Raw genomic sequence first — 23,948 nt, forward strand, 5'->3', positions numbered from 1 at the left:
CTGCCATGTGATAAAATCTAGCCAGGTGGTGTAGTAGAGATTGGTATTTATACCATATCCTTCCTCGGCATTCTACAAGAAGGAACTCCTGAGTTTTTACTAGATACGTGTCGACCCAGCATAAAGGTTGCCTCTCCCAAGCACCCGCGCAGTGGGGTGTGGCCATGTAGTAAAGATGTGGCCAATGTCACCTGACCAGAAATGATATGCACAACTTCCCTTTGCACAACCACACCTAGATTCTAACTAATGTATAGGAAAACACTGTCCCACAGTATCTCCTCTGTACAAAGAAAGCCATGAGGTCACTCAGACGCTGGATCAGACTGCGCCTTGAAGTAAGAGCTGTCATTACTTCCTAGTTTCCCCAGAAGTAAGGAACAGTTTGCTCTGCAAAATATTTCGGATGAAGATATGGTGGTTAACAAGCAGCTAAGATTGCTTTGGAGGTGAGAATGTGAAAGGTTCATTCCACTAGAGAGAGGTGACTGACCAGAGCAGGCCGGTTTCTGAGAAAATGTGTCAAAATTGGAGGGAATGGTATGCGACACTATGTGTTCCCTACACTTTCTGGTCTTGGACCATGTTTAGCCCACAAAGTTAAAGAAGCGAGGAACAGGAGCTGATGGAATCCATCTGGGTGACCAAACAGCCCAGAGCACAAAACCTATGGCCTGCGTGGTACCCTAAGACTTGGCAACTTCTGTGAACATTGCCTTCTTTTTTCTCTACAATAAAAAACAACTGGTTTGTATATACTTTAACTACCTTGATGGTTCTAAAAGTAGCTTACCAATGAATTCTCTTAAGACTGGTAGTCACATTTTCTAGAAATAATTTTGCCTCCTGATACTTTCACGCTCAACATATTTGCTATAATGAATACCTTAGACTTGCAGTGATGAAAGGGTGTTGAAGACGTTACGCTCTGAGAGAGGTCTGATGAGAGGGTAGAGTGAAGTAAACCAGCTAAGAGCGCTCGGCACGCGGCGTGCCTTGGCGGCGTCAGCACAGACACGTCCACCTCCTCCCCTCTGCTCGCGCACCCTTCGCTAGCACCGTGGCTCATTCATTTTAATCCAACTGAAGAACAGATAGCTGAATTCAAAGAAGCTTTCTCCTTGTTTGACACAGATGACGAAGGCGCCATCACAACAAAGGAACTCGGAACTGCCACGAGGTCACTGGGTCAGAGCCCAACGGAAGCCGACCTGCAGGATATGACCAATGAAGTGGATGCTGAACGGTAATGGCACCATTGACTTCTCAGAATTTTTGACTATGATGGTTGGAAAAATAAAAGGTACAGTGAAGAAGAAATCCGTAAGGCATTCCGAGCCTTTGACGAGGATGCCAGTGGCTACAGCAGTTTCGCAGAACTACCTCACGTCATGACAAACTTAGGAGAAAAACTAACAGATGGAGAAGACGAAATGATCAGAGAAGCAGATACGGGGGGCGGACAAGCCGAATACGCAGAATTCACACAGATGATGACTGCAAAATGAAGACCTACTTTCAACTCTTTTGTCTCCCTCTAGAAGAATCAAACTGTATCTTTTACTCAACACCTGCAAAAAAAAAAAAAAAAAAGATCGTTTATTCATTGTTTCTATATAGCAAAATTGAATGTTGAAAGTACCTTCTGTCCACAAGCAAAAAAAGAAATCTGCATGTATTGGTTGGTAGTCTTGTGCCCTCAAGACCAAGCTACACATCAGTTTAACAATACGAATGCACTACCTTAATGATGAGGAAGCCCTTAGTGGACTCCTTGTAGTTCCATTTGCTAATGATTAACACTGGGCTGGCCTGGTTTTTCATGCATGCAGCTTGACAACTGAGCAGAGTCAGGCATTTGCATTCAAAATAAAAAATGAAAAAACGAATTCAAAACCTATTCAAATGGGTTCTAGTTGTCTGTGAGCATACATCGTCACAGCTGGTTTGCTGAAAGCAAACACTGTTAAAATTGGTTTACCTCAGGATGTGTGTATAAACTGTCTAGATGTAGCCCCACTAACAGGATGGCCCCCTTCTACTTCCCTGTGCCCCAATCTGTGGTGACGGTGACACACCCTGGTGGCATGCCCCTGTGTTGGTTTAGTGTTGTTTGCATTGTACTGGAATGAAATGAGTGTCAGGCTGTCACTGTTCATACAAGTTTTTTAAAAGAGACTTTTACAAAGGGAGCATCTCTGGACTCTCTTGATTTTAAAACCTCCAACTTGGAGCCAGCAGAGGTAGGCAGTGGCTGTGAACTTCAGAACAACCATCAACACTACTGTTCAAGAAATTACAATTTATGTCCAATTCCAAGTTGCAAATGCTAATCTTTTTATTTTTTCCAATAAAAAGGCCATGAACTTTATTTTAAAAAGCACGCGACACAAAATGATTCCAAGAGTTCATATCTAAAGAGGACTGTACAAGTCTACATTCTGGTTGTCACGGTAGGATTTCAAAGGCAAGTAAATTTTATGTAAAGTTTAAGGGACTAACATAGAGCTGCAAACTTTTTGTGTTTCCAATGTTCGAACATTAAAACAAATTCGATTAAATAATTTTAGTCTACTCACTAAAACTCACTCATGTTTTACATTTTTTTCCTCATTTCGGTACAAATTGGTAAAAATGACATCAGGCAAAGCCCTGATTCCTAGCTTAATGAGCGGCGAATAGCCAACTCTAACAAATTTAATTCTAAACCTGAATGAAACAAGTTATTTGCTAAATTGCTTTTATTTTTCCCTTCTGGAAACACCAATGCCACTTGACCGTTTGAATGTTTTAAGTATTAAAACAATTTGGGTTCTCTAAACTTTTCAGACTACACAGATCCAAAAAATAATCAAGATCATTCTAAATCTTAGAGCAGTCCTGACGACGACATACTGAGCATGTGTTAGAAGATGTGCCAACTGCGATCGAGGCGCTTTCCTGACAGGAAGGGATTTCCACACTGCTAGTTGTGTCACTCACTGCGTAAGTGAGTTTCATACATTCAGCGCAGACACTAAATTAAGAGATCAGAAGGCCTGGGTTCCAGTGCCGGTTTTATTTGTAACTAACCATGTACAGATCACTTATCTTTGAAATAATGATTAACATCTATTCCCTAATTCACAAACATCTCAGGAAACCAAAATCCTTCCCAAGAAAATCTCTTTGTAAACCAAGACATTACTACTAATTGGCTTACACCTAACTTGAAGGTTGAGAATGACAATTTAGAGAATGTCTTCTATCAATCGGTTGCCTACCTTAATTCTGCAGATGGATAATCTCATTGAGGTAAGCATTTCAACCTTACATAACAAAAAGCTATCAAGGAGAAGTTAATGGTGAAAAAAAAGTTGGCCAAAAAATACCACTATTGAGAACTAGCTTTTTATGTTAAGAACAGTGCTTAATACCATCCCTGATATTAAATGGAACAAAAGTTAGCCTTTGACCACTAAAGCATGCTTTGTTTCACTAGAAATAATGTTAAATCGGAATGTCTTGTGGACTCTTCAAATGGCCAGTCAAAATGGCTAAGAAAACATTATTCGTGTGTGTTTGTTTTGTTTTAATCCTTTTCTCTCTCTCTTTTTCATTTAAAATTCAGTTCCGCATCCCAGAGCACACTCCTCAGTACTCTGCCAGGGCATAAGAAATGTTAGCATTTGGTCATTAGAGAATAAACAAAGAAGAGGAATCAGCATGTTGTTGAATGAAGATTCAAGATAATTCTAAGTGTGTCTAGAAAAATTCATAGACCAAAAGCATCTATATATGCACACCATTTATCATGTATAGGTATTACGACAATCATACGTATTTACAGACCCTCAAAAGGTTAAACACCAATGTTCTTGCATTTAACAATGTCATATTTGTGTAATTTAGTTTCTATTTCTGGACTTTCCCTTACATTATGGTGATACAAAACAAAACAAACAAACAAATAAAAAGCCCAAAACAAAATGAAAAAAACAAAGACTGGAGCATGGTTCACAGAGAAACACAGAACAGATAGGAATACCCTAGTAAAATAATCATGTACACCACGGCTTAGGGAAATATTTTGGAGGAAATATACTTTCACTATTGGCCCCAAATGCCATCATCCACTTATGTTCTTTAACTGTCAACTTTTAATACAAAAATACCTTCAAGCTGATAATCATTTATAGTAACTTACAAAACTGACAGAAGATTTCAATGCTACACAAAACAGTTCTATACACAGCTTAGTTTTAAAGTTTTCTGCTATAGTTGATAGACACAATACCTACTCATTTCAATAAAATACTGTTTTTAGCTTATACATATTTTCAAAACTAATATTACCTCACAAAAACAGTAAAGAGTAAATCACTTCCTACTGAAGAATACTCTAAGACAAACACCAAAACTATATAGCCAAAATATTTTATGAAAGCATATAAATTTTTTAAGACAAGGCATGACCAGTGGATAAAAATTTATATTACTCAATCACATGGCCAGTGAAAAAAAGGATTTTTGCTCTGATTCAATGAAGCCTATATCAGGTACAGAAGAAAATATGAACTTAAAAATCAAGATACCTATATATTTTTTTGGTTTAGAAGGGTGTTTAAATAACTGGCGACACTACTAGAATGTTTTTGAGATAGAAAAATGGTCACTTTAGCAAATATACATTCTATATTCCAAAATTAGAAGCTAAATTTCTTTTAAAACAACAGAATCTTGATTTTTTACTTTCTGTGAGCTCCTAAGACCATTCTGCACTCTATCAAGATGAAATCGCTATTTAATAACCTTTTCCTTTGCAAAAGGGAAAAATAAACCAAATTTTAACAAACTATAACTTAGAATACTAAAAACTAAGATTTGGAACAACTATTTCCATTATTCTGAAGGAAAATATAAATACCTTCAAAACCCTACCAACAGCTTCTAGTCAATTCTCTATTACAACAATTAAAGTTAAATTCCTTATGGCACTAAATAGAATTAAAAAAGTTAACAGAAAACTAGATAACCAAAATATAAAGTGTAACTAATCAAAACAATCCACGGGTGCAACAAATACTTGAACAATGAAAAAAACCACCATTCTAATTAATTATATAGTTCATTTTTTGCATATTTTAATCTTGACTTTTAGCACAGTAAATTATTATATAGGTTGATTTCATGGACTGTTTTAATTTTGTACCATTACATAAGTAATTCAAACATCACTCTTTCTAAACCAAATCTGCTGTTCTAATTGACATTTTTTTTTTCCAGGAAAAGGAAAGGGTATCAGTTTAAGATACATTCCATAGCAGTAGAAACATCTTAGTGTTTCAAAATGTTTACAAAGAACCCTGCTGATCCTGTGCATTTCGCTGAGGTGCTACCTGCACCCAGACTTCATCATCGGAAAAAGAACTTGAACTTCCCGACTCAGAGTCTAGCTCACTGAATCCATCTAAGTCCCATTCAGTACTAGACTCACTCCGTGCATCGTCTTCCTCGGTGATGAAACTCTGACCAGGTTCAAGGCAAGAAGGATAAACACGAGCACAGAGGCAAATAAAGCCAGAGTCAAACTGCAAAAGACCTAACATGGTACCTATATTAATCCACAAGTCTTCCCTAGTATCATATTCATACACAGTCACTCGGTTCTTTTTCCACTGCGGCGTGGTAGAAGTGATGAGGAGCAACTTTTGGCCATGATTGACAATCTGATAGTTGTGGGTCTCTGAGTCCAAAGGAATATTACTAATCCTTCGCCATTCTCCCCTGGCTGGGTTGTAGACCTTCATGACCGGGATGTCACAGATACAATAAATCTCGTCGTTGAAGACACAGGCTTCCTGAAAGTCACTACGTTTCAGAGAAGCGCAGTTCAACCACATGTTGTGGCTGGGATCATAGCAGAGCATGCGCTTGCTGTTCACAGCATAAAGGTAGTTCTGAACCACTATTAGTTCGAAGGAATAAAAAGAGTGGGGTACAGGGGCCACCAGTGCCCACTGGTTCCTCTGAACACTGTAGCACTCCACTTCCTTCAGCTTCACTCCGGTGATGGGGTCTCGCCCACCCAAGATGTAAATGTAGCCATTGAGGTAGGCCACATCCATGCCCTCGCGGCACAGCAAGCGATCTGCCAGCTGCTGCCAACTGTTCTGCGCCGGCTTATACACCCAGAGGTCTTTCCTGGGCTGGGCAGCGAGATAGATGTCGTGGTCGGGAGAGACACAGACCGCTGAGGAGGTGACAGTCTTTGTGTGAGCCAAGCTAGTCAAAGGTGAGGGCATTGTGTAAATGTCCCCTGAGTATGGGTCATAGCACAGAAAGGGATCTCTGGGATGGCCAAAGAAAACCACCATTTCCTTGGCACACACACCCAGCCTCTGGGGCGGATTTTCTGCTGCGGATACGACAGAGCTGCTGCTGCACTCCAGCTTTGGCACCAGAGACTTGCACAGCAGGTCACCATATCGCATCTGCAGGGCCCCTTCAATAAGGTCCAGACAGTACTTCTTCACAGTGGTGTTGGTCAGCAGCCCTTTCAGGTAATCCTGATCTTCGTCTCTGAAGTGTGCCCAGCGGACGCACTTGAAGACTTCGGCAGCACTCGGCCCCCGCTCCTTGGGGGCCGCCTCCAACCACTGCACGGCCACGTGACACACTGTTTGCTCATGCTCTATGTTGAGACTGTCCAGGCGCAGCACGGCCAGCAGCTGGGCCAAGGTCAGATCTGCCAGAGTTTCCTCCCGAATCGAACCCATCCGGCTGAGCTGCTTGAAGTTGTGGGCTATGAAGGACTGCGCCTGCGATCGCAGCTTGTGATGGTCGAAGGCGTCGGCGAACTTGAGGATGGCGGTGCAGTTGGCCAGGTCAAGGCGGCGGGCCAGGAAGGAGGCACAGGCCTCCCGCACGTACTCCAGCTGCAGCATGTCGGAGGCCGCGTAAAGGCGCTGCACGTTGGCCTCACTCAGGGACACGCGACCCGTGTAGCAGTATTCGACCAGCACCTCGAAGGACTCGGCGTCCACGTCGTGCATGGTCACGTTCGCCTGCTGGCTCTCGTACATGCCGCCGGTGAACATGCTCTTGAAGTAGGGACACGCGGCAGCCAGCACGTTACGGTTGCAGGAAAAAAGGCGGCCCGTGCCAGGCCCGCTGCCAGGCGTCACCACCTCGATGGTCACATCGCACAGCAGCCGCGCGTCGTAGAAGGACTTGAGCTGTGCCAGCAGCGCGGCAGAGTGGGCCGTGTCCTTCAGCTCCTCGGGGCCCGTGAAAAAGGCCGACACCGAGGGCTTGGAAATCCTCTTGGGCCGCCTCCCGCCCCGGGGGCTGGCGAGGCGGCGAGAGCGCGGAGCGTCTTCCCGGCACTGCATGGTGGAGATGGCGGCGGGGCGCTGAAGGCGAGACGGGTGCAAGGACCCGGCTATGGCTCCTCCTCACCGGGCTCCCGCTGGCGCAAAGACAACGGTATCTCCGGAGAGACGGCCGCACGAGTCCATTTACCTAAGTGAGCAGTGTGCCAAGGCGCCGCTCTCTTTACAGCACAGGCAGCATCTGACTCACCCTCTCCCAGTTCCGCGCCCTTTCTCTGACTCAGCTCGCCCTCACTGAACCCGCTGGCAGGAACCGAGAGCCGCTCCTGCTGCGCTGGCAATACCGGTAGGTGTCCTGAACTACGACTCCCAGGATGCCTTGCGAGTCCCGAGGCATGCCGGGCCCCCCCTAGACTGGGCGTAAACTGAACAACAGAAGCCGCTTTGCATGTTGGGAGTAGTAGTTTGAGTAATATCGCGAGGTTTCTTGCGGGTGGCCTGCTTTAACAGAATTAGAAAGCGTTAATTCTCTTCGACTTGATGGTTTAAAACTTTGTCTTTGAAGTCCAGAGTAGAAGCCCCATTTAAGTATTCATTAATTGCGATATTCATTAATTATGTGAGAACTTTTCCCTCTTTGTAAAATGCGGATAATAGTCTTCATAGGATTGTGTTTGGATGGAATGAGATAAATTACATAGGATATAGGAAGCTTCAATAAATATTTGGTTAGAACAATAATTAAGTGCTTACATCGTGCCTAGTACATAAAGATTCAGTCATTGTTAGCTTTTACTGTAGAATTTATTAAAAATGAGTCACCCCTTCGCTGAAACCATGAGCTATTTCTGCAAAGAAAACTTCTAGGTTTTGATATTGCATTTTATTTTTTTAAGGTTTTGATGGGTATTACAATAGTTTCAATACTCTACGATATCCATAGGTTCATTAAGACATCTTAGACAAAAATCAGGTCCTAAAGAACAGCCATTATAGATGGCCTCAAATATGCAAATCATGTATTTGAATAGATGGGTTCCTATCTCACCAAATAAACACTTTGTCTCCTAGGTAGCCAGATCATTTTCATAGCCTCTTAATATGAGTGTTTTCAAGTAGTCTCATATTGCTCCTTTCACTTCATTTTCACAAATCAGTTGAAAATTCAGAAATTTTTTTTATTAAGAGGTTTTTGTTTGTTTTTTATATTGGCATATGGTGGGTAGAGGTCAGGCAAGTTGCTACACATCCTACAATGCATAAGACAATAAAAACTATCTGGCCCAAGAAGAGCTTTTAATGAGAGTTTTAAATTAAAATATTTAAAGAAACAGACCTTGTATTGTACAAAAGCACAAGATCCTCCTAGCTCAGTATTCATACATGCCCTGACATTTCTTAAATTTACATAGTAGAATCGATGCTTTATAAGTGTTGAAATATACACATAGATACATATAGATCAACATCTTCTGCTAAATTGTCAAAATCAGGTTATTAGAGATTTTAGTATGGAACTTTAATTTAAAAAACCAGACTGCTCCAGCTACTAGTTTGCCATGTGTTACCATTACCTAATGAATGAAATGTTTAATATTACACGAAAGGTGGATAATACATAGGAGGAGAATAACTCTTGAATTCTTTTTCTCTCTTTTCCTACTAGCTGAAGTGGGTCTACTGGAAATACCCCAGGAAAGAGACATTAAACTAAGTGGAGCATGGGCTCCAGTATCTTCTCTGTACCTCTGCTGGGCATCCCTGAGATATACCAGAGAGAATTAAGTCATTAGTAACGCTGATTGCTTTCTCATCTGCACTAAACAACAGCTGGGGAAAACAGCAATTAACAAAAAAAATTTATACTGGGAAAATATATGTAACATAAAAGTTACCATTTTAACAATTTTAAGGATACGTTTCTTTGACATTAAGTGCATTCACATTGTTTTGCAACCATCACCACCATCCATCTCCAAAACTCTTTTTATCTGCAGAACTGCAAAACTGAAACGCCGTACGCATTCACAATAACACACCTTTCCCCCACTCCCAAACCCCTGGTTACCACCATTCTACTTTGTCTCTTTGAATTTGACTGCTCTAGGTACCTCATACAAATTCAGTGATTGAATTTTAGCTTCCTTATATTTGCCTAAGCTTTGTTATTTGGTTTAGATTACCTTTTACAGAATCTAAAATATTTAGTAGACACTGCGCCCCTAAGGCATAAAGCAGTGCTCTCACAAAACTTTCTGAGATATGCAAATATTTTCTATCTGCCCTGATACAGTGCCCAGAAGCCACCTGTAGCTCTTCAGTACCTGAAATGTGGCTAGTGCAACTGAGGAACTGAATTTAAAATTTTAGAAACATAGCATTGGTATCAGTGCAATTCAATGGAGAAAGGAAAGTCTTTTCAACAAATGGTGTTGAAACAACTGGACCACAATGTCAAGAAAATATTAATCTTGACCTCTACCTTATTCCATAAACAAAAATTAATTTGAAATGGATCTTAATATTAAACAGAAAAGTGGAATCTATAAAGCTTCTAAAGGAAAACATAGAAGACTACCTCTGTGATTCTGAGGCAGGCAAAGATTTCTTAGGACACAGAAAACACTAATGTTAAAAAAAAAAAAGTGATAAAATTAACTTCAATAAGATTATAAGTTTTGCCCATCAAAAATCAGTGGAAACAAAATAAAAAGGCAAGCCATAGACTGGGGAAAACATTCATAATACATACAGCCAATGGCCAGTGAACATGAAAAGCTACTCAATTTCATCATCGATGAATGCAAATTTAATTCATGATGAGAAAACACTGCACGCCCACTAGAATGGCTGAACTTAAAAAGATCAACAATACCAAATGTTGGTGATGACAGGGAGCCATTGGAACCCTCATATGTTAATAATGGGAATGTAAACTGGTCTGTCCCCTTAAAAAACATGGCAGTTTCTTTGAATGTTGTACTCTCAATAATTTCACTCCTAGGAATTTGCCCAAGGGGAATTAAAACAGATTTGTGTAAGAATGTTCATTGTAGTTTTATCCATATTAGCCCCCAAATGGAAACAATCCATTTGTGCATCAATAGGAGAATGAAAAAAATTAATGTGGTATATACAGTGTAATGCCTCTCCAAAATAAAAAGCAACCTGTGATACCTGCAACAATGTAAATGAGTTTCAAAAATTTTATGTTGAACAAAAGAAGCCAGATATACAAGAGTATATACTGTATGACCATCTATGTAAAGTTCCAGAACAGTGCAAACAAGCTGTGGTGGATAACACAGGCTGCCACTGTTGGGGGGAGACGGAGTTGGTGGATTTCTGGATTGACTGCAAAGGAACGCAAGGCAACTTTCACGGGTGATCGACATGTTCTCTTCTTGATCGGATACATTACACAAATGTATGCAATTGACAAATTCAATGAACTGTCTCTTAAAATCTGTGCATCTAATTTACTGTAAATTATACCTGCTTTTAAGAGGAGCCACTTCATAATTGCTGGCACTAAAATAAAGATGCAGAATTCTTTGCCAGGAGATTGCGAAGATAGTTCAGTCATAAACTAAGACTCACCTCATGTAGAGGTGTGTTGACCAACAATGCTCCGAGTCTCAGTAGGTGTGGCTGGCGCTCCGTGTACACCTGGGATAGGGGTGCCTCCGGACAATCTTTGAGGGTTTCGGCATAATGGAGTTTTTCAGATTTGTAGAGTTAGCTGAGCGCCCTACCTTACGTTCCAGTATTCTTTTATTCCTGACACAGCTTTATTAACATCATACTGCTTACTTGCGTTTGCTCAAAATCTCTCACGAGCCTCTTACAATCGAATCCATATTCTTCTTGGCAGAAAGATAAAAAAGCTATTCTTGCCTAGTAATTAAGTCTCTCTCGGCCATCAACAAACTATGATTTCAATTCTTCGAAAATCTTTACCTTCGGTTCTGTTTGTGAACCTTTCCAGCATCGGCGCCTGCTTAGGCCCTTTTTCTTCTGAGGAAGCTAAGGTACCTCACTGGTACTGCCACCATTTCCATTTCTGGGTGACTCCAACATTTTTCTCTTGTAGATCGCACATCTTTCGTGGGGCGGCCCCTCTCATCTTCCCCTCTGAATATTGCTCCTGCTCGGCTTCTTGAAGTTCTGTTTCTGCACACTGGTTCCCGTGTACTTGAGTACTCTGCTTTCTGGAACCCATTCATCTCGGTTTTCATTCCAACCACTGTAATATGCAAAGTATGTAACTTGTTGGCCCTTTATGAAAATTGTTACACCCTTTGCTTCATAAAGAAGCTGCCCATGAATGCACAGCCCCCTTTCGCCCTCCCGGAATTTAGATTTCGGTGCCATTTATAAGAGATTCTCTACCACCATCTTCTCCCACGCAAGGCGAGGACTGCCTCCATTCTCCACCCCGCCGACTCAGGTCAGGGTGTGTCGGGTGCCGTCAACTCTAAAAAGCTGGGCTCCGTCGTGTTGTTTCTCGCTCTGATTTTTAAGTAGAGTCTACAAACTATTTACTCCTTTATATCTGTACCCAAAATGACCCTTGCTGCCTTCAGTCGTTGGCGGCCAGAGTTTTTGTGGGCCTACTCTCACGCAGTTGGAGAGCGCCTACTGAGTGGGCTGCCCTGGGCGTCACTCCGGCTCCACCGTGTTCAGTGTCAGCCAACTGGTTTCACACCTGTTAAATGCTTTAAAAATGTTTCACACTTATTGCTAAAAAAAAAAAAACTTTGAAGTATACATATGTACAGAAAAGGGAACAAATCAAAATTGTAAATGCAATGGATTATCACAAAATAAATACACTCGTGTAACCTCCATTCTGGTCATAGACCATTACCAGCATCCCAGAGGCCCGGCCCCAGCACACGTCCTCCTAATCACTACTGCCTCCAGTGTGAGTCGGATGCTTTTTAAAGTAATTTTTAAATTTTTATTGGGTATCTGTTTGTTGAACCCTTGACTCAATTTCAAAATCGATTTAAAAATATCTCTAAAATTTGTTTTTTTAAAGTTGGTTATTCCTTGATATTTTAATGTTGTGCACGAGGCAGTGAACTTTAATTTTTTTGGTTTGATCGACTAAAGCAATAAGCTTTAGCTTTCCAGATATTTTACAAGAATGCTGATTTATCTTTGGCTTATATGGCCATTCCTAACATTTTTCTACTAACAGTTAAAAGATATCAAGTTTATCTTTGTGGTGGGAAGACTGACAAGTCTACCTGAATGAAGCAGCATTACGAGTTTAATTGAATCTCAGTGTATAAAAATAAAATGTAGAACAACTGAAAGTACTCATCAATTAATAATAGAGGTCCTGGTCCTCACCGCTCCAAGAGTTGTTTGTGGGCCAGCAGTATCCATCAATCACCTGGTCTTGTTAGAAATGCAGAATCATGGGTTCCAGACCTGCTGAATGAAAAACCGCATAATAGCAAGATCCCCGAGTTATTCTGTGTATACTGTATACAGAAATTTGAGAAAAACTCATATTGGGGGTGAGCTAAGTTCCTCATTGCCCCAGCAGTGCTGGGGGGACCTCGGTCCTTTCCGCCGACACAGTAAAGAGTTACAGATCAGGGAAGTTTAGAAAAGTAAGATTTACTGAAGTGCGTTTCAAGAGAGAACTGGGCTACACCTGAGAGGGCTGTAGCCTCGCAGAGGTGGGGAGGTCTGTCTTATATCTGGTCCGTGACGGGTGGTTACAAGGGTAGTGCTAGCTGGTGAGGTATTTTGATTGACAGCTGGCTGTTATATAACCTATTAACTGCACATGTTCCTTCCCAGAATTCGGTGTTATTAGATTCATGAACATCCGGGCACATGCATGACATTAAATGGTGGTATAATGCGGCTGAGGTGAAAAGGTCAGAGTACTCCTAGCTGCCAAGCGTTTGTGGCTGGCCTAAACTGGTTGCTATGCTATGGCCCTTCGTTTCCTTGGGCTCCAGGATGTAGGGGTATTGGTATTTGAAAAATGAGTTCTCTTCTTCTGGGAGGGCTGAGGGGCGGTCTTTTGGCTTGGGCCCTCAGTGTTGGCGTTTCTATGGTTACAGAGCAGGGTCTTCTCTCCAGTCACACGGTGGCTACCTAACCACCTAATAGCACCATCCGGGATTTGGGCAGGTTCATAGCTCCATTGCTACTTGTTTTGACTTCTTTTTCCTCAGAATACATTGTGTGCTTTAAGGAAAAACTGGGGGACGAAGGAAGGGCAGGGATCTGGGTGGCTGTGTCGAGATGGAGCCTGCGTGTGGCTGAAGAAGCGCTTTCCCTTTTGTCTTCCTCCCCTTGCAGCCTTCCCTTTGGCAGGGAGAAAATGTTTGCACTGATCCTCAGGCGAATGAACGGCAACAAATCCATACCCCTCGCTCTCGCCTTCCCTCTTACAATTTTTCACCTTCTTTTTTTTTTTTTTTTTGCAGAAATCATGTTTTAGGATTTATGTATTTAGTGGTTTTTTTTTCCTGGAAAAAAGCACAATTATGAAAAATTTTAAGTACAACTATATCGGTTATATTAGTTTCAGGCATACAGTATAGAGACTTGACATTTTTATATCTTACAATGTGACCACGCAACTAATTCCAGTAAACATCTATCACTGTGCAAACTTATCACAATGTTATTGACTATATTCCCTGTTGGAATATTTGAAAGTTGCGGACCTCATAGCACAGCTCCAAAACATTTCCGCATATCCTTAGAACATTTCTTACATTATAAATCCATCATCATACCTAACTGTATAAAATAATTGTACAATATGATCTAATAGTTATTACATATTAAACTTTCTTCCATTATCCCCAAAATGTTTTTTTATTTTTGTTAGTTTTGTCCAATTCAGGATCCAACCAAGATTCACATATTTAGGTTGTATTTCTCTAGCTTTTGGATTAATCCCCCAACATTTGGGGGAGTAATTTCCATATGACACTGACCTTTTGAAGAGTCCTACAAGACTGCTTTGTAGAATGGCTTACCTTCTGGAATTGCCTGGCTGCTTCCTCATGCTGTTGCTAACTTTCATCCATCCCCTTAATGTACTATAAAGTCAATTAAGTCTAAAGATTAAATTGTATTAAAACATTTGGCAAGACTACTTTATAGATAATAGGAAATTCATACTGTATCGTATCGGGAAGCTCTCTTGCTGATGCTAAGTATGGTAACTCAAATCTCTCCATTGTAATGGCACGTTTCCCCCAATAATTAGTATGCAATCTGTGGGGAAATATTTTGCATCAAATCAATATTCAGTTCCTCACAGTGCTGGGCAGCTTCTGAGATGACCCCAGTCGCCCCTGCTCCTGGCATTCATGCACTTGTGTACTCTGCATTCGCTAAGTCTTTTCTGGCATATAGTTCCTCTCTGAGGAATGTCTAAAGTAAGAACCCCTCTTTTTTACTCAGAAACTTCCTGAGAATAATTACTAACTATTGTGCTTATTTATTTATTTATTTTGGCAAGGCGACTCTTGGTTGACCTCACAGGTTGCAAAGAATTTGTCAGCTTACAATCCCTTAATTGTTTTATTTTTTATGCCTACACCACCTGGTCTTCCTAGATGATCTCCCATCCGAGTACTAACCAGGCCCAACCTAGCTTGGCTTCCAAGATCAGACAGAATCGCGCTTGTTCAGGGTAGCATGGCCGTACACTCTAACTATTGTACTTTTATCCACGGTTTCACTTTCTACAGGTTTACTTACCCGCCTTCAACAGTGGTCTGAAAATAATAATACACAGAAAATTCCAGAACTAAACAATAAGCTTTAAATTGTGCACTGTTCTGAGTAATGTAATGAAATGCTGAGCCATCCCACTCAGACCAGCCAGGACATGGAGCACCCCTTTGTCTAGCATCTCCACGCTGTATATGCTCCCCGACTATCAGTCACTCGGTAGCTGTCCAGGTTATCAGATCGGCTGTCAAGGCATCTCAGTGCTTGAGTTCAAGTCGCCCTTACTGCAGCCCGACGCTACGCCACAAGGCCTACGTTATTCACCTCACTTCGACTCATCACGTAGCCAACTGTATCATCTCACATCTTGCCAAGAAGGGTGAGTACAGCACTATATTTTGAGAGACTATGTTTACATAACTTTTATTACAGCATATTCTTATCATTTTCCTATTTTTAGTTTTTAATGTCTTACTGTGTTTAATTCATAAATTAAACTTTATCATAGGTATATATGTATAGGAAAAATAGTACATATAGTTAAGTCCTCACTTAATATCGTTGCTAAGTCCTTGAGAACTGCAACTTTAAGTGAAATGACATATAAGAAAACCAATTTTACCGAAGGCTAATTGATGTAAATAAGACCTAAGTTTCTAGAGCAGATTTCTGGTCACAAAAACACCACTAAACAGCTAAATACAACACTTCTAATGTTAAACATTGAAATAAATAGGAGCAGTACACGCATTTAAAAAAGATGAATGAAAACAAGAGAGATCATTATTTTCCAGCCTGCTTAGTCCAGTCCAGGGTCAAGTGCAGCCAGAGCCCGTCCTGGCCGCTCAGGGAGCAAGGCAGGCGCCCGCCCTGGATGCCCTTCCATCACAAGGCCACCCACTCGCACCCAGACTGGTACAGCTTAGACAAACCAATTCACCTCACATGCCCATCTTTGGGACATGAGAGGTAACTGGTGTCCCCAAAGAAGACCCATGCAGACGTGGGGAGAACATGATCAAACAATACTTTGTTTTTAAATAGGATTTATGAAGTTTATAAATCTCACTAAATTTTACCACGTTATAATGTCCTGAGGTAATAGATGAAAAATGTTTAATTTATAGATGGTTTTTGGAAAGGCATATAAATAGAACTAGCGACCTGTCCTACATCACATAATTTTCAAGACTTTCTCTTTTCTACAATTCATGCTTGTTCTCTACTCGAAGAGTTGGACTGCAGTTTACAGGAAACCTAAAATAAACTCTTAGGTCAAGAAATGTGATTTGATTTATTAAAAAATACATTAGTAAGTACGTGTTTTTAGCTTTACTTTATGAACATTCGCAAAGATTCCCACGCCTCAGTTTGCTTCTTGATACAGGTCTGTTTCATTTATGTAATAATAAATAATAAATCCGCATTCACTTTGCTGATTTAAGGTTTTCATCCAAAAATTCAATAATGGCTTCTTCGTCTGCTGATTGAAGCAGTCTCTGAATTAGCTGATCCAGGCACTTCTCCCCACATAAAAATCTCTGATAAAAAGAGAGAGTTATTACTAGGAAGAAAGTATAAATGAAGCAAAGAATCAAGCATATATTTATTTCATTTCTTTACAGTCATTATTTAATAGCAACAAAAGATTACTAATTACTAATATAATGAACATAATTACTAATACAATGAACACGATTGCTAATTTCGGAGTATACCCAGTTAGCATTGGCTTTTTATGTAAAAAGTGAATCCAAAAGAATAAATTGGAAGTATACTCTTGTGATAATTGTTTAAATTAGCATTTTGTTTAAAATCGATCTGGTAGGATCTGAATCCTTCCAATAACTCTGGAGACAATAAAACTGAGATCCGAATTGGCTTTTGAAATTCACCACCTCTCTCTCTCAAATTCCTTTGCTTGACTTTCCTGCCAACACAGTTCTAAGTTCTCGAACTATCTTTGGTAGGATATGTTTGCTGAATCTTTTCTTCTCCTGTACCCTAGAATAAAATAAGGTTTTTTTATTTTTGTCCTGAAAATTTCCACCCTTTTCATTTACATCACGTTATTTCATGAGCACAAAAAAGACTGAAATGCCCCAAAGCCCCAGGTTATTGTGCAGACTGACACCCCACGTACCAAATTCTCTGGACCCGGCTCAGATAAAGCCACCCACCCCCATTCCAGCTCACTCCTCTCATGCCAAACGTCCCGATATAAATTATTTAATCCATAAGTGGTTCATGATAATTCTGATTTTTTTTTCTTTTTGAATTTGAAATACAGTAGTTTTAAAACCTAGAAGTCCTATGTAATAGAAAAATATTTATGCTGGAATATTTAGGGGACAAGCGTCTTGAAGTGTGCAACTTGCCTGCACATGGTTCAATGGCAACACAGGTGTATAGAGAGGGAGAAAGAGGAGGTGGAGGAGGCGAAGTCAGCACAGCAAAACGTTGACAACTGCTGCATCGAGGTACAGGGTGCATCCTGAACGAGTCTTTAAACACGAGTGCTTGAAAATTTCAAAATAAAAAGCTCAGAAAAAAAATCTCTCATGTTAACCTCTAATTAATTCCACTGAATGAACACCATTTCGGTTTGCCCTCCCTGCGGTCTTCCCTAAAATTGATGAGAAATGACTAAAATCACGACTCCGAGTACCTTTCTGTGTTACAGAAGTTCTGGGTAATAGTGTTGCTGGGATTAGCCAGTCACTCTCACATGTGAGAAATGCTCAGAATCCAGACACTGGCTTAACAGAAATCTTTAATGTCAGCATCAGAACATTTAAAGTTTTGACGTAGGCATCAAACGGAACACAGAACACTTGAAGTTTTGATGTAGGCATGAACTAATCTTTTATTTAGTCTTTCTTGAATGGTCAAAGTTGCATTTATCTCTCAAGTTAAACTATAGGGGAAAAGATATGACTTATTACCTTTGTTTTCCATAAAACACCAGCATGCAGTAAAACCTAATTAAACTTTAAAATTAAACGGAAAACAAAAGCACTATAATGGAAATTTTAAATTGAGATTTATAACATTTTGACCATAATATGAAAATTGCTTATAAAATGAGTGTGCCTGAAGCTCAAATTATTTATGGTACTGCTGAGGTGAATCATTTGGAAATTATGTAACAAGAATTAGTACTCTTATTGATAATCACATCACATTCACAGTTCAGTTGGATTAACCTGAGTGCTAGAGATTAAAAAAAAAAAATCAAAGATGAATGAGCGCTTATCCTTCCTACCTTTCAGAAGCTCATAATCTAAAGGGAGAGCGAGGCAATACACAAGCATCATGATACGGTGCGAGACATTTAAAAACAAAGAGGAGAGTGAGGGTTGTAAGGGAGCCACTGATTTTGATGAGAAGGTGGCGTCGAGGACGCGTTTCTGAGGGAAGAGACGTTTGACTTAGAGCTTAAAAAGAGAAGAGTATTTCTTCAAACAGAAATAAGCAGAGCATTTCAGTCAAAAGAATGAGTATGGAGAGAGGCCCGGACACAGAGCGCCTATGGCTCTTGAACAACGCGGTTTGAGCCGTGCGGGCCCGCCTACACGTGGGTCTTTTTTCAGTAAATATACTGAAAATTTTTTTTGAGATTTGCTATTATTTGAAAGAAACTCAGATGAACCCTACGATTTCCTCGACATTTTCTTTTCTCCAGCTTCCATGATTGGAAGCACACAGTAACTTCTACACATGCTGTGTAGTGTGTGTCCATCGACTGGGTTATCCGCGAGGCTCCGGTCAGCAGCCCCGAACCCTGCAGTCTCCAAGGGTCGAGTGTGCATCTGAACCCCGAGACAAAGGGACATCTCCAGTGCAGCTGGGATATAGGGCAGGAGTCAGGCGATGCTAACGAATCCGCACAAGGACTTTGAGAAACAATAAAATACGAATCGGTACGTCACCTGGCAGTCCGTGCTTGTTACGCAGACAAATAAAAATGAAATCACCTACAGGGGAATTCACGAGAATACCGGGCGACCTCCCGGACGCCAAGGATCGGCTGCGCAGGGCTGCCGATGCCACCCTGGGCGCAGCTGGGCCTCGGGGATAAATGTGTGTGTGGGTTCGCGTCATCACTCTCCGGTTCTCGTTTTTGATCCTTCCACTGTATCGGCTTCATCCTTCTCTCGCTGAAGACTGCCTTCTCCCACGGCTGGAAATGTGGCTTCCGCCGCTTGTAAGACTGACATATTTCAGCTCCCGCCACTGAGAGAGGATGGCCCTCTTTGTCTCCATTTTAAAGGTCCTGGGAAGAACTCATGGGCTAGGGCTTGTCCAGACTTTCTTCCCCGCAAAATCAATTACTGTCTAGGGTCAGGATCATGATCACGTAAGCACACAGCAGTTCCATCAGGAGCTATGTGGGCGGTAGAGGGAGACGTCGAGGGTCTAGAATACTACTGAGAGAGCAGAGACCCAGACGGCCACTATCTTTCCTCTCCACCCGTTCCACCCTGCCCTACGGCAGCTGCCCTGGGTTAAGGCCCTGGTCACTTTTCTTGTCTCTTCTACAACTAATCAGTTACTAAGCTTCCATTCCTAAACTAGTCTCTTTATTGTCCTGTATACAGATTTTAATGTTTTACTACATTTGTTTCATGCCATTTTCAAACTTTTCCCTTTAACTAAGATGAATGTTTTCTTTCTTTTCAATAAGTTGAGTAATGATTATCAGAGCGTACCAATATGATTTTCCTTATCATCTCTGAGTCTGGCGTGCTGGTTTAGGTAGTAATAACATGTTAGTATTCAGGCCAAAGCCAGACATTTTATAAACATCAAAGCCAGTCAATCTGCCAGTTTCATGACTGAGCGCCATACCGAGCACCTATGCGCCCTTCTGAAAAATATCGCTGGTCAGAAGAATGTCACAGTCTCATGGGAAACCGTCACCTCTACTGAAAAAAACAACGGAAAGATTATGGTGTAATTGGAACACTATGGCCACACATGTTTGCTTATTGCTGTGTTTCCTGAGGAAAAGGAAATGAGCAAATATGTTCTCCTTCTCGACAAGGCGATCGTGTCCCTATGCGAGACAGCCTTCCACTGCTGAGAAGACAGGAGATGACATAAGAGACGCAGAAATTTCTAAACACATTAAAACCCCAGACGTTTCCCTTGTGAAACCAGGACTTTAATTCTGAATATAGGATGGGGCAGAGTCAAGTGAAAGAAGCCGTGGGCATCTCAAGGCACCAAGAAGGGACCACAGCCCGCCTCCTGCCTTCTCCGCAGCCTCTTACGGGAGCCAGTTCACCTCCCGCTCAGTGGAGGCAAACGGAGATCTTTCTATGCTTCATCACTAAATGCCAGTACCAGTGGTTCAGGCTAGATAGGATTAGGTAGGTTGATGTTCGAACCACATCGAGAGGGCCTTTCCCCCAACGGCATCACTGTCACACTTTGCCCTGATGATGACACGTGTGGCAGGCAGGAATCTACGATGCCCCCGGGCACACCTCGCGTGACGCCCGCCCCTGAGTGCGGGCAGGAGCTGTGGCTGCGACAGAGTACCACTCCAGTGATCAGGAGGCGACTCGCTGACTCTGAGTTAATCAAAAGGAATATTCTCCACATGGGCCTGAGCTAAGCGAGTGAGCCCTTTAGAAGGCCGAAGGCATTCCTGCAAGAGACCCAGGGCGGGAGGAGGCCCATGGAGGACCACAGAGCGAGCATGTACCGGCTGTCTTGAGGAGCTGAGAGCGGCATCCAGCTCTCGGCCACAAGGGAATGGGAGCCTGGCTCCTACGACTCGGGGGAATGGAATTCCGCCGGCACCCAGAATGAGCCTCAGAGGACTCCAAGCTCCAGAAAGGCACGCGGCCTCGCGGGACCTGGAGCAGTGAACTCGGCCCTGTCCTGCCCGGAGTCCTGCCCTACGGCAACCGTGAGATAACGAGCGGGCACCACTGTAAGACACCAAGCCTGCGGTCCTCTGCTTCGCAGCAGTGGAAAGGGACACGCGTCTGTCCATGTGCAGTCATGTGCTGCGTGGCGACGTTTCGTTCAACGGCCAACTGCATGAATAACGGTGGCCCCGTAAGACTATAATGGAGCTGAAAAATTCCTCTCGCCTAGTGACATCCTAAATGCCACAGTCGCTGTCGGGTCATACATAGCACGACACATTTCTTATGTGTTGTGGTGAGGCTGGTATAAGCAAACCCGCTGTGCTGTACGGTACGCGAGGCTTGATAATGATGGTAAGCGACGACCTTACTGGTGTATGTATTTACTAGAGCATACTTTTCATTACTTTTGACTGTGCTCTGTCCTCCCGTGAAAAGAAAGCCTGCTCTACAACGGCGCGTGTGCTGCAGTGGCAGCGGCCCTATGTACTGCACCCCCTGACTGTGGCATTTCCTCGGGCGTCTGATTTCACCCCACGTTTTGTGCAGTGACATACTGTACACACAGGCTTTTGGCCTAGGAGCAGCGGGCTGCACCTTGCAGCCCAGGGGTGCGGTAGGCCAGACCGCCTAGGTTTGGCAAGGGCGCTGTCGTGTTGACACAACGATGAAATCTCCTGACGATGCATTTCTCAGAACGTATCCCATCCCCACGGCTAAGCGGTGCACGGCTGTTTTGCAAACACATTAACGAGAATCCGAAATTTGAAAGATGACTGTTTCAAACTGGCAAAAGACCACATTTCTTACCAGCAAACTAATAAAAATGTCTGCAAAGTTTAGGGTATTAAAAAACTGGCTTAATGATTTTAATTTACTATTATTTTAGACATTACTCTCTAGAATTTGACCACACTGCCTTCGAAAACCGAAGGTACATAAAGCTTACTCAGTGAGGTTACCTTGATGTCACGAACTTCATATGCTATCCTGTGGTCAGTGACTCTATCCTGGGTGAAATTATACGTCCGAATTCTCTCTGACTGGGCTCTTGTTCCCACCTGTGCCGTAAGAAAAAATAGTTCATATTTTAACTTTATAGTTATCTTTATTATAATGAAAAAAGTACTTGTAAGTGACTTCTCTATTTTAACATTTTTGATATTTCCTAAAGTCATATATAAAAAAATGACAAAAAACAAGAATGGTCAGAATTTCATGTTTAAGACAACAGCATTTAAAGCTTAGTTATGGAATAAGCACTTATGTCTCTTTGGTACTTCAAACTCCAAAAACACACAGCAAAATGATCTTGTCTCCTCTAACTAATCGATTACTAAACTTCCGTTCCTAAACTAGTCTCTATTGTCTTGTATACAGATTTTAATGTTTTACTACATTTGTTTCATACCATTTTCAAACTTTTCCCTTTAACTAATATGAATGTTTTCTTTCTTTTCAACACCACAGTGTTCCCTGTGATCCAAGTAAAAAACTCTGACATCCTGCAATTTAGTCAACATTTCAAGGTTGCTTACTACCTGCCCGGCTCTGATACAGACACTGAAACCACCTTCATTTCATACGACTCTGCCATTTCCAGCGGTTTCAAGAGTCTCGTCTTCTATTCTGCCCTTTGCAGGTCTACTGCCTGTCATTCAGGGCTCATTACTTTCGTACACCCCCTTCCTCTAAAACCTCCCGACCAGCTTCCACTCCTCTGCTTACACTGTGTTGCTCTGCTTACTCTTCCTAAAGCACGGTTTTTTGATAAATTTTCTTCTCTGGTCCCTTGTCTACTACACAAAAGTATAAAAAGACCTGGACATTTAGGTGAAAAGAGAAATGTTTAGTTTCATGCAACTGATTATCCTAAAAAAAAAACCCACACAAAATCTTCCAAATTTACCATAGCATACAGATCTGAAAATAATACAAAAGCATGGTTATTTCTGGGGTCTGCTTTCTCTTTCAACCTCTCTCAAAGTCAAACTTCGTTTTTCAGAATTTAAAATCATACAACACTTTGTTAAAATGATGACATTTATTCATTTTGCTTAGAACTTATCTATATATTTGGATAAATAATACTGTATAGGTATATAGTACGAAATGCAAAAAGTACAAAAGGGTATACAGTGAAAAATAAGTCTCCTTGTCCCCAGACTCCATCAGTGGCCATCGCTATTACCAGTTTTCTGCAATGCCATTCATTTTTTATTACACATAGAGTTACAATAAAAGCACAGGTTTTTAAATTTAAAAAATCTAAAAACTTTAATTTCCAGAGAATTTTACACCAATTTCCTCTCAAGACAGTTATGATGTAAACACTGGAGAGCAACAACTGGGAAGGAAATTTTAGTTCATGCATACGTTACCCACTTATCTGCAGGCTGGCATGTCCAACTTTAGCCACAACCCATCGGCCCAAATGCATCTCAATCACCGCTTATTTACAAATGGGCGTGCTTTCCTATGCTCTAGGACATCTTCATTCGGTCAAGAACAAACACTACACTTCCTGTATAAAATGACGACGTTTTGCACAGAGGTATCAAGCTGGCACCTCGTGCATCTTACCTGCAGTTTCCTAGCGCTCTGCTGTTGACACTTGTCCTTCTCAATAATCCGCTGGTAGAGTCTGGCTCTCAACACGCGCAAAGCGATTTCCTTATTTTTTATCTGTGATCGTTCTTGTTGGCATTCTACTACAAGCCCTGAAAAATAACAGGTCATAGGTTGCTTCCAAGTCCTGGACACTGTGAATAGTGCTGCTATGAACATCGGTGTGCAAATGTCTATGACTTGAGTTTTCAAGTCTTTGGGGTAAATACCCAGTAGAGGGATTGCTGGGTCATGTGGTATAGATCAATTCTTAATTTTTTGAGGAACTTCTATGCTGTTTCCATAGTGACTATACCAATTTGCAGTCCCACCGGGTTCCTAATCCTCCCCATCCTCTCCAACATGTTATTACTTATCCTGTTGATTACAGCTAGTCCGACAGGTGTGAGATGGTATCTCCTTG

At 41.6% G+C, this 23,948-nt stretch overlaps 2 protein-coding genes and 2 pseudogenes across 2 annotated transcripts in view; 1 reads left to right on the top strand and 3 right to left on the bottom strand.

Moving 5' to 3' along the window:
• The first annotated feature begins 414 nt into the window (after window positions 1–414).
• On the top strand, window positions 415–1,593 carry LOC107517434 (annotated as a pseudogene).
• A 720-nt stretch (window positions 1,594–2,313) lies between these two features.
• On the bottom strand, window positions 2,314–7,671 carry LOC107517444 (kelch repeat and BTB domain-containing protein 7). Its single transcript, XM_016158164.2, has one exon. The coding sequence runs from the start codon at window positions 7,371–7,373 to the stop codon at window positions 5,334–5,336; it is 2,040 nt and encodes a 679-aa protein (XP_016013650.2). The 5' UTR covers window positions 7,374–7,671; the 3' UTR covers window positions 2,314–5,333.
• Window positions 7,672–8,177: 506 nt separating this feature from the next.
• On the bottom strand, window positions 8,178–14,878 carry LOC118609395 (annotated as a pseudogene).
• Window positions 14,879–16,305: 1,427 nt separating this feature from the next.
• MTRF1 (mitochondrial translation release factor 1) overlaps window positions 16,306–23,948 on the bottom strand; it is a 28,105-nt gene continuing 20,462 nt past the window's right edge. Inside the window, exons 8-10 of the mRNA XM_016158168.2 lie at window positions 23,501–23,637; window positions 21,880–21,978; window positions 16,306–16,576 (exon numbers count right to left, since the gene is read on the bottom strand). Coding sequence (XP_016013654.1) covers window positions 16,463–16,576; window positions 21,880–21,978; window positions 23,501–23,637 — 350 coding nt within the window. The 3' untranslated portion in view covers window positions 16,306–16,462. The remainder of the gene's footprint in view (window positions 16,577–21,879; window positions 21,979–23,500; window positions 23,638–23,948) is intronic.

The sequence above is a fragment of the Rousettus aegyptiacus genome, unplaced genomic scaffold (assembly GCF_014176215.1).
Source record: "Rousettus aegyptiacus isolate mRouAeg1 unplaced genomic scaffold, mRouAeg1.p scaffold_m13_p_11, whole genome shotgun sequence".
Taxonomy (NCBI): domain Eukaryota; kingdom Metazoa; phylum Chordata; class Mammalia; order Chiroptera; family Pteropodidae; genus Rousettus; species Rousettus aegyptiacus.

Bases quoted from the DNA above. Each gene is read 5' to 3' on its own strand.
- LOC107517444 (XM_016158164.2), bottom strand. From the start codon at position 7,373: ATGCAGTGCCGGGAAGACGCTCCGCGCTCTCGCCGCCTCGCCAGCCCC.